This window comes from Nerophis lumbriciformis, linkage group LG34 (genome assembly GCF_033978685.3).
Source record: "Nerophis lumbriciformis linkage group LG34, RoL_Nlum_v2.1, whole genome shotgun sequence".
NCBI lineage: Eukaryota > Metazoa > Chordata > Actinopteri > Syngnathiformes > Syngnathidae > Nerophis > Nerophis lumbriciformis.
Window position 1 is genome coordinate 990,751 of NC_084581.2, and position 11,750 is coordinate 1,002,500.

The following is an 11,750-nucleotide window of genomic DNA, read 5'->3' on the forward strand; positions in this document are numbered from 1 at the left end:
CCAAGTATGTATTGCATTCACTTGTGAGTGCGAAAAGCCGTAGATATTATGTGATTGGGCCGGCACGCCAAGGCAGTGCCTTTAAGGTTTATTGGCGCTCTGTACTTCTCCCTATGTCTGTGCACCACTCTGTACAGCTGCGTTTTAGTCATAAATTTTACTTTTTGAAACCGATACCGATAATTACCGATATTACATTTTAAAGCATTAATCGGCCGATAATATCGGCAGCCCGATATTATCGGACATCCCTAGTCACAACGCATGTTTTCGGCATTGGTACAAACAGCTGGGCTTTGTCCAGACTTGCCGGTCCCAAGACCAGCACAACACAGAGGAAGTGACTTCATGTAAAAGGTAGCAGAATGAGAGAGATTTTCATTTGGCTAACATCTCCTCCAGGTTTGCTGCAGCACCTGTAATAGTGAGGGCTCGCTTGATTAAATAAAAGCTTTTGTTCAACAGTTCCTCACCGGCATCATCGTTGATCGTTTCATGCCACCAAGTCGTCCTTAGGACCGGACGAGAATGTCCAGACCAGCAATACAATATGACACTAGTAAACCTATACTGATGTACAAGCTGTACAATGACCACTCCAAGAACTGTCCTTTGATATTCTGCTTAGTTGTCCTATTTATTAAGACAAACTGGTCCTAGGTGAGGGATCAGACAAAGAGCAGCTCGAAGACCTCCATGAAATATAAAAAACAAGGACCCAGATTTCCCTCACCCGGACGCGGGTCACCGGGGCCCCCCTCTGGAGCCAGGCCCGGAGGTGGGGCACGATGGCGAGCGCCTGGTGGCCGGGCAACGTGGGTCCCCCCTCCAATGGGCTCACCACCCATAGCAGGGGTCATGGAGGTCGGGTGCAATGCGAGCTGGGCGGCAGCCGAAGGCAGGGCACTTGGCGGTCCGATCCTCGGCTACAGAAGCTAGCTCTTGGGACGTGGAACGTCACCTCGCTGGGGGGGAAGGAGCCTGAGCTAGTGCGCGAGGTGGAGAAGTTCCGGCTAGATATAGTCGGACTCACTTCGACGCACAGCAAGGGCTCTGGAACCAGTTCTCTCGAGAGGGGCTGGACTCTCTTCCACTCTGGCGTTGCCGGCAGTGAGAGGCGACGAGCTGGGGTGGCAATTCTTGTTTCCCCCCGGCTCAGAGCCTGTACGTTGGAGTCCAACCCGGTGGACGAGAGGGTAGCTTCCCTCCGCCTTCGGGTGTAGCTCAGAGTACCCACCCTTTTTGGATTCATTCGAGGGAGTACTTGAGAGTGCTCCCCCGGGTGATTCCCTCGTTGTACTGGGGGACTTCAATGCTCAGGTTGGCAATGACAGTGAAACCTGGAGAGGCGTGATTGGGAAGAATGGCTGCCCGGATCTGAACCCGAGCGGTGTTTTGTTATTGGACTTTTGTGCCCGTCACGGATTGTCCATAACGAACACCATGTTCAAACATAAGGGTGTCCATATGTGCACTTGGCACCAGGACACCCTAGGCCGCAGTTCCATGATCGACTTTGTAGTTGTGTCATCGGATTTGCGGCCTCATGTTTTGGACACTCGGGTGAAGAGAGGGGCGGAGCTTTCTACCGATCACCACCTGGTGGTGAGTTGGCTGCGATGGTGGGGGAGGATGCCGGACAGACCTGGCAGGCCCAAACGCATTGTGAGGGTTTACTGGGAATGTCTGGCAGAGTCTCCTGTCAGAGAGAGTTTCAATTCCCACCTCCGGAAGAACTTTGAACATGTCACGAGGAAGGTGCTGGACATTGAGTCCGAATGGACCATGTTCCGTGCCTCTATTGTCGAGGCGGCTGATTGGAGCTGTGGCCGCAAGGTAGTTGGTGCTTGTCGTGGCGGTAATCCTAGAACCCGTTGGTGGACACCGGCGGTGAGGGATGCCGTCAAGCTGAAGAAGGAGTCCTATCGGGTTCTTTTGGCTCATAGGACTCCTGAGGCAGCGGACAAGTACCGACAGGCCAAGCGGTGTGCGGCTTCAGCGGTCGCAGAGGCAAAAACTCGGACATGGGAGGAGTTCGGGGAAGCCATGGAAAACGACTTCCGGATGGCTTCGAAGCAATTCTGGACCACCATCCGCCGCCTCAGGAAGGGGAAGCAGTGCACTATCAACACCGTGTATGGCGAGGATGGTGTTCTGCTGACCTCGACTGCGGATGTTGTGGATCGGTGGAGGGAATACTTCGAAGACCTCCTCAATCCCACCAACACGTCTTCCTATGAGGAAGCAGTGCCTGGGGAGTCTGTGGTGGGCTCTCCTATTTCTGGGGCTGAGGTTGCTGAGGTAGTTAAAAAGCTCCTCGGTGGCAAGGCCCCAGGGGTAGATGAGATCCGCCCGGAGTTCCTTAAGGCTCTGGATGCTGTGGGGCTGTCTTGGTTGACAAGACTCTGCAGCATCACGTGGACATCGGGGGCGGTGCCTCTGGATTGGCAGACCGGGTGGGTGGTTCCTCTCTTTAAGAAGGGGAACCGGAGGGTGTGTTCTAACTATCGTGGGATCACACTCCTCAGCCTTCCTGGTAAGGTCTATTCAGGTGTACTGGAGAGGAGGCTACGCCGGATAGTCGAACCTCGGATTCAGGAGGAACAGTGTGGTTTTCGTCCTGGTCGTGCAACTGTGGACCAGCTCTATACTCTCGGCAGGGTCCTTGAGGGTGCATGGGAGTTTGCCCAACCAGTCTACATGTGTTTTGTGGACTTGGAGAAGGCATTCGACCGTGTCCCTCGGGAAGTCCTGTGGGGAGTGCTCAGAGAGTATGGGGTATCAGACTGTCTGATTGTGGCAGTCCGCTCCCTGTATGCTCAGTGCCAGAGCTTGGTCCGCATTGCCGGCAGTAAGTCGGACACGTTTCCAGTGAGGGTTGGACTCCGCCAAGGCTGCCCTTTGTCACCGATTCTGTTCATAACTTTTATGGACAGAATTTCTAGGCGCAGTCAAGGCGTTGAGGGGATCTGGTTTGGTGGCTGCAGGATTAGGTCTCTGCTTTTTGCAGATGATGTGGTCCTGATGGCTTCATCTGGCCAGGATCTTCAGCTCTCACTGGATCGGTTCGCAGCCGAGTGTGAAGCGACTGGGATGAGAATCAGCACCTCCAAGTCCGAGTCCATGGTTCTCGCCCGGAAAAGGGTGGAGTGCCATCTCCGGGTTGGGGAGGAGATTTTGCCCCAAGTGGAGGAGTTCAAGTACCTCGGAGTCTTGTTCACGAGTGGGGGAAGAGTGGATCGTGAGATCGACAGGCGGATCGGTGCGGCGTCTTCAGTAATGCGGACGCTGTATCGATCCGTTGTGGTGAAGAAGGAGCTGAGCCGGAAGGCAAAGCTCTCAATTTACCGGTCGATCTACGTTCCCATCCTCACCTATGGTCATGAGCTTTGGGTTATGACCGAAAGGACAAGATCACGGGTACAAGCGGCCGAAATGAGTTTCCTCCGCCGGGTGGCGGGGCTCTCTCTTAGAGATAGGGTGAGAAGCTCTGCCATCCGGGAGGAGCTCAAAGTAAAGCCGCTGCTCCTCCACATCGAGAGGAGCCAGATGAGGTGGTTCGGGCATCGGGTCAGGATGCCACCCGAACGCCTCCCTAGGGAGGTGTTTAGGGCACGTCCGACCGGTAGGAGGCCGCGGGGAAGACCCAGGACACGTTGAGAAGACTATGTCTCCCGGCTGGCCTGGGAACGCCTCGGGGTCCCCCGGGAGGAGCTGGACGAAGTGGCTGGGGAGAGGGAAGTCTGGGCTTCCCTGCTTAGGCTGCTGCCCCCGCGACCCGACCTCGGATAAGCGGAAGAAGATAGATGGATGGATGGATGTCCTATTTAGTTACAGATGAGGGGAAAATATTACATTTGCATATACATACAGTATGTAAATACTTATACATAATCATTTATTGGATGGCACATATGACTCATTTGATTTCCTCAAAACATTAATTCTTCATTTTCCTCCCCTTTTTTGCATAACGCGAATGAATATCACTGCAATTGTGCACTTGCGTGACGTCAACATCACACACACACAAACACACACACACACACACACATTATCATTGACGTCTCTTGGTGAGCTTCAATCTTCCTGTCAGTATCCTCCCAGTGGGATTTATTGATGTTCTTAAGCGCTTCTTCATTTAATAACCCCATTTTGTTTAATGTACCCTTGTCGTCTGGAATAACACACTCTTTAAGAAGTGAGTGAATTAAAAACAACACACAGATTTAATAATGAATTAGTGTAGACGGAAGCCTCTTTTCCGTGACTGTGATAACACCCACACTTACTTGGAGTAAAGCAATGCAGTGAAGGACAAATACCCCACTCTACTCACTCCACACTCCATCGCTATGGTTACACTGATGCAGGTTACCGTGGCAGCCAAATTAGCCCCACTCAAGCAACAAAGGAGTGTGCAGCTGACACCATCTTAATTTGACGCACAAGAGCCAAAAGTGGTTATTTGTGGAAGTGCTGCTCATGATGGGATTTTTACGGTTTTAATACTGGGAAGAGAAAATGCCAGCACCTCTCTTAAGTTTTTACATGTCTTTTTGCAAGAATATTATCTTCTTTCACTTCAAGTACAATGATCTATTCTATGACTTCGAGCTTGGCTTTACTGCCATCTACTGGTAATTGATCACACTGCTAACTGACACCAATTGGCATCATATGATAAACTGAATTAAAAACAAACAATGGGGAAAGTGATGTGATAGAAAACATTACTGTGTAGTATATATTGTTCTAGTTTTCCTATTCTTGTTTGTAATATTGTGTAGAATTATTACTGTAATCATTGGTTGGTTGGTTGAAGTTTATTTCGATTGTGTATGATATATCACATTTGTTTAATTTAATGCCCAACAAGGACTAGGAAGAATCAAAGCTTATTTATTAATCCTATAATAATTTAGATCTGGTAAAACTAGCTAACAGTAGAGAATGTGTAATGATTTTGGGTCTAGAACATATTTAGCTTTATTTATTATAGAAATAGTTCTTGCCACCCTATGTTGTATATTTTAATATGCCATTTACAGCTAATTTTATCATCTATTATTACATATTATATTCATACATATGTTTACAAACTATATTTTTATGATTATTACATATTATCAATCCATCCATTTTCTACCGCTCACTGAAGGCATCAAAACTATGAATGAACACATGTGGAGTTATGTACTTAACAAAAAAAGGTGAAATAACTGAAAACATGTTTTATATTCTAGTTTCTTCAAAAGGGCCACTCTTTGCTCTATATATATATATATATATATATATATATATATATACGTTTTATATGTGCATATTCTTTTCTTTAATAAATATTACATTAATACAATAAGTGCTTTGAAATATAAAGAAAAACAATTGTTCTTTTAATGATTGCATTTAAATATATTTAATAAAATAAAGAAAACGCATTGAATGAGTAGGTGTGTCCAAACTGTTGGCCTGTACTGTATATATATATATATATATATATATATATATATATATATATATATATATATATATATATATATATATATATATATATATATATATATATATATATGCACATATATATATATATATATATACACACATATATATATATATATATATATATATATATACATATATATATATATATATATACATATATGTATATATATATATATATATATATATATATATATATATATATATATATATATATATATATATATATATATATATGTATATATATACATATATATATATATATATATATATACCGGTATATATATATGTTTTATATGTGCATATTATTTTCTTTAATAAAGATTACATTAATATAATAAGTGTTTTGAAATATAAAGACAAACAATTGTTCTTTTAATGATTGCATTTAAATATATTTCATTAAAAAAATGTAATAGTCACGAAAAATGTTTTACATGTTAAGGATAATAAACAGATGGGTTGAATATAGTCATTTATTAAAACAAACATGGTGAATGTTTATTAGATACAAATATTTATTGCATTATCATATACTAGTTTTACGACGATATGGTTCATGAGCTTCAGAATCAGCTTGATTAACACTGAATTTGATTTGGTAGACGGTGCTCTCTTTGTTCAATGCAAGAAACAAGAAAAACACAACAACTACCTATAGCATTGTTAGCGTGTACTAAATACAGCTACAACTTTGTTAATTTAAAGGATATTTGAAGAATGCAGACAAAAATCAACATTGCTTCGATTTTCTTCACTTTGATGTGCAGCCATGGAAGGAGAATGGAGGTGATGAGAAGACAAAGTAAAGAGGCGAGAAGGATTTCATGAAGATGTGGGTGTAAGCAGCTTGAAAACTAAAAAAGCACAACTTAGATGAAATATAAATGTACTCAAGGCGTACTGTATGCACGCCGTTATCCCTCCTGGGATTTACTTAGACTTCTTAGCCGTAATCCCATTTCTAAATAATCCAGCCCCTCTTTATCCATGCCTCCTCTCCTTCATCATAGACTCAATGAATGAGCACATGTAGGTTAGGCACTCTGCCATTCATGTTGTTGGACTATTGCTGTCGTTGTTGTGGTTTCACGCTCATAAAACGCCATGGCGCCGTGTCGCTCAAGACAACACCTAGTGACACCTGGGTAAGCACATCCTGTTGTGCGAGTGTTTGACATGACTTTTGGATTCATAGTGATAGCAGTGACAATGACTTCATTAGAGTCAATGTGTGTGTAGTGCTGTAAGTACATGATACAATGTGTTAGATTGATCTTACTTTGGTCCTAGTGATGTCATATAGCTAAAAATTCACCACTTTTGATTCTCAGTGTTTCCAAGAGTACTTTTTTTATTGAAGTACAGTCTATTCAGGAGATGGAAAACGAACCCAACAGGGAGTTAGCTGATGTGTTTAGCCGCCGCTAAGTGTATTACCACAATCTGCGTGCGTGCGTGCGTGCAAGTGTCGCTCTGCTTCCGGACAAGCGCACCATGGCCTGCTGCTCTATATTTAACGTACCATATACAAGGAGAGTCCAAAATATTACCCACTAAGGGCAACTTTAATACAATTTGTACATTAACGATGCTAAAAGTAAGGATGTCCCAATACAACGTTTTCACTTCTGATATACGATACAAACATTGGAGCCTTGAGTATCGGCCGATACTGATAGTGATCCAATGCAAATCATCGAACATACTTTTATTATTCTGCACTTTGCAGTGTTAGTAAAAGTTTCATCAAGTGAAATTATTCAGAGAACAATGGTAGGTATGGAAACCACTACCCTATTTATTATTAACCATCTGGAATGGACTTATGCCTTCTTTAATTGGAAGTGGATTAGTAATGATCTTTTGGTGACACTTAGTGGCCACAATAATTCATTAGATTAAGCTCATGACACAGTAAGTTAAATTATGCAGACACGCTTGTTACTGGATACTTTCTAATACGTTTCTGCCTTGGAGACTTTAGTATCTATAATTATTTGATACTTGCTTATTGACAAATGTGCTGTTTTAGACTGCAATACTGTTCAATTAAGGTAGGTCTAGCTTGTGTGCTATTGTGTGCTTAGCATGTTGTGGAGCTGCTAGCTCCTAGTCTCCTGTAGCCTACCATGTTTACTTTTTGTAAATGACTTGACTAAAATACAAGAAAAGATCAATCTTGTGCGCTTTTTGGAGGACATTTAGATGTTAACTGGCTGTCCAGCTTTGCACAAGTAAACACGTTGCAGGACCGCTTGTATCGGACATTATATCACACATTTTACATGCAAGCTGATATCATCTGAGACTTGTTTTTGTTTTGCTGATATCGGTCCGATATCAATATTGGATCAGGATACCCCTAGCTAATTTAATGTAGTTATACAAAACATCATACTTGCCAACCTTGAGACCTCCGATTTCGGGAGGTGGGGGGTGGGGGGCGGGGGCGTGGTCTGGGTGGGACGGGGGCGTGGTCGGGGGCGTGGCTAAGAGGGGAGGAGTATATTTACAGCTAGAATTCACCAAGTCAAGTATTTCATATATATATATATATATATATATATATATATATATATATATACAGTTAGGTCCATAAATATTTGGACATTGACACAATTTTCAGTATTCCAGCTCTGTACAACACCACAATGGATTTGAAATGAAACAATCAAGATGTGCTTTAAGTGCAGACTTTGAGCTTTAATTTGAGGGTATTTACATCCAAATCAGGTGAAAGGTGTAGGAATTACAACACATTTTATATGTGCCTTCCACTTTTTAAGGGACCAAAAGTAATTGGACAATTGGCTACTCAGCTGTTCCATGGCCCCATTTGTGTTATTCCCTTGTTTTTTTTCATTTATTTCATTTACAAAGAGCAGGTAAAAGGCCTAGATGGCATTTCAAGTGTGGTATATTCATTTGGAATCTGGGGAGGTCATCTCTTAATATGAAGTCCAAAGAGCTGTCACTATCAGTGAAGCAAGCCATCATTAGGCTGAAAAATCAAAACAAAGCCATCAGATAGATAGCAAAAACATTAGATGTGGCCAATCAACTGTTTGGTACATTCTTAAAAAGAGAGAACACACTGCTGAGCTCAGCAACACCAAAAGACCTGGAAGACCACGGAAAACAAGTGTGGTGGATGACAGAAAAATCCTTTCCCTTGTCAAGAAAAAGCCCTTCGCTTCACAACAGTTGGCCAGATGAAGAAAAGTCTCCAGGAGGTAGGTGGATCTGTGTCCCAGTCAACAATGAAGAGAAGACTTCACCAGAGGAAATACAGAGGGTTCATCACAAGGTGTAAACCATCGGTGAGCCTCAAAAACAGGAAGGCCAGATTAAAGTTTGCCAAGAAACATGTAAAAGAGCCTGTGCAGTTCTGGAACAACATCTTATGGACAGATGAGACCAAGATCAACTTGTAGCAGAATGATGGAAATAGAAGAGTATGGAGGAGGGAAGGAACTGCTCAAGATCCAAAGCATAGCACCTCATCAGTGAAGCATGGTGGTGGTAGTGGCATGCATGGCTGCCAGTGGAACTGGATCTCTTATATTTATTGATGATGTGACAGCTGACAGTAGCAGCAGAATGAATTCTGAAGTGTTTGGGGCAATATTATCTGCTCATATTCAGCCAAATGCTTCAAAACTCATTGGACGGCGCTTCACAATGCAGATGGACAATGACCCCAAGCATACTGCGAAAGCAACCAAATAGTTTTTTAAGGCAAAGAAGTGGAATGTCCTGCAATGGCCAAGTCAATCACCTGACCTGAATCCCATTGAGCATGCGTTTCCCTTGCTGAAGACAAAACTTAAGGGAAAATGCCCAAAGAACAAGCAGGAAGTGAAGACAGCTACAGCAGAGGCCCGGCAAAGCATCACCAGGAACCAAACCCAGCGTCTGGTGATGTCTATAGCTTCCACACTTCAGGCTGTCATTGACTGCAAAGGATTTGCAACAAAGTATTAAAAAAATGACAATTTTATTTATGATTATATTAGTTTGTCCAATTACTTTTGGTCCCTTAAAAAGTGGAAGGCACTTATAAAATGTGTTGTAATTCCTACACCGTTCACCTGATTTGGATGTAAATACCCTCAAATTAAAGCTCAAAGTCTGCACTTAAAGCACATCTTGATTGTTTCATTTCAAATCCATTGTGGTGTTGTACAGAGCTGGAATACTGAAAATTGTGTCAATGTCCAAATATTTATGGTCCTAACTGTATATATATATATATATATATATATATATATATATATATATATATACACACACACGTATATACGTGTATATATATATATATATATATATATATATATATATGAAATAAATACTTAAATTTCAGTGTTCATTTATTTACACATATACACACACATAACACTCATCTACTCATTGTTGAGTTAAGGGTTGAATTGTCCATCCTTGTTCTATTCTCTGTCACTATTTTTCTAACCATGCTGAACACCCTTTCGCAGGTACCCAGAAAGGTTTCGAGTACCACCAAAAAAACTGAATCTCTGAAGACAGTATAAAAATCTGTGTTAAAGGTGTACAAACACTGTTTGTATAATAAGCATGTTATTGTTTACAAATGAGGGTTAAGAGTTCAGTACTAAAAAAAAAAAAAAGAATGTGGCTTAAGTACTGTTTTTTACTTGAGCTGCTGTGCTATGTTTGTCTGTTGCCATCTCCTGGTGAATGTTGGCTATAGCGTACTGGGGTTACTTTTTGGTTGGCCAACGATTTACCTGGTGTTGCGCACCTGACGTCAAGTGTGTGAGTCTGTTCTAAAGTCTACAGTAAAGAGACGTACTTCATCACCTCGCCTGTTTATTGCCTCCAACTCATATATTACAACAACATTGCTGTTTACGGCAGACGAACTGCTTTACGGTAGAATAAAACATGACTGCTGTTGTTGTGTGTTGTTACCGCGCTGGGAGGACGTTAATGAAACTGCCTAACAATAAACCCACATAAGAAACCAAGAACTCGCCCTCGATCATTCTACAGTTATAACGTGTTTGAGCAGGCATGCTGTTTATATTGTGGAAAAGCGGACGTGAATACAGGCTGTTGACACGTCACTCAGGTCCGCATGGAGCTGGAGGGGGCGTGGCTTCCAGCTCCGCCTGAATTTCGGGAGATTTTTGGGAGAAAATTTGTCCCGGGAGATTTTCGGGAGAGGCGCTGAATTTCGGGAGTCTCCCGGAAAATACGGGAGGGTTGGCAAGTATGCAAAACATACACATTTTAGCTTTGTTAACTGACAAAGCTAATAACTGTAACATCTTAATATATCACAATAATGATCAATTCATTCTATTTTTACAACATGCTGAAGGCCAATACAAAATGGGGGCATAGGGGAAATGGCTGTTTGAGAACTAAGGTGAGCAGTTTCTAATATTCTTGCTCATTTGGCAGGATACGAAGAAAACATTGTTTTATGTTTTTGTTTTAAACTGACTGACAAGCCCATGAGTGTAAAATGTCATCAAGATTGGTGTAGAAAAATATGAGCGCCATCAAGCATAGCATCTTTGACTCATGAACACATTTTTCATAAGTCCTTGATAATTTGTCTAATGCAGGGGTCGGCACCCCAAAAATATGAAAGAGCCATATTGGACCAAAAATACAAAAAACAAATCTGTTTGGAGCCGCAAAAAAATAAGAGCCTAATATAAGTCTTGTAATGAAGGCAACACATGAAGTAAGTGTATAAATGAGCTATATTAGCCTACTATCAAAATGAGGTGGGTAACGTTTGCCATGGCTTAGAAAAACGTGGCACACACACAACTGTCAGAAATGCAGCCATTATTACATACAGATAATGCGTCATGAGACATGCAAATATAAATTAAATACACAGCGGACATAAGTAAAGGGAATAAAATGAGCTCAAATTTACCTACAAATGAGGCATAATGATGCAATATGTACATACAGCTAGACTAAATAGCATGTTAGCGTCAATTAGCTTGCAGTCATGCAGTGACCAAATGTGCCTGGTTAGCACTCCGACAAGTCAATAACATCAACAAAGCTTACCTTTGTGCATTCACACACAGCATAAAACGTTTGGTGGACAAAATGGGACAAAGAAGGAGTGGCATAAAACACATCTTTCTGTGGCAGCGTCGGAGAAAGTTGTACATGTAAACAAACTACGGTGAGTTCAAGGACCGCCGGAATTAGTAGGACAAAACAGCGCTCGCCAA

The 11,750-nt window shown here is 42.2% G+C and overlaps 1 protein-coding gene across 2 annotated transcripts in view; it reads left to right on the top strand.

Moving 5' to 3' along the window:
* Positions 1 to 6,516: 6,516 nt before the first annotated feature.
* Positions 6,517 to 11,750, top strand: part of tmem244 (transmembrane protein 244) — a 12,657-nt gene continuing 7,423 nt past the window's right edge. For both annotated transcript variants that reach the window (XM_061929946.1, XM_061929947.1), the window contains exon 1: positions 6,517 to 6,650. In XM_061929946.1, the coding sequence (XP_061785930.1) occupies positions 6,525 to 6,650 (126 nt within the window). In that variant the 5' untranslated portion in view covers positions 6,517 to 6,524. The remainder of the gene's footprint in view (positions 6,651 to 11,750) is intronic.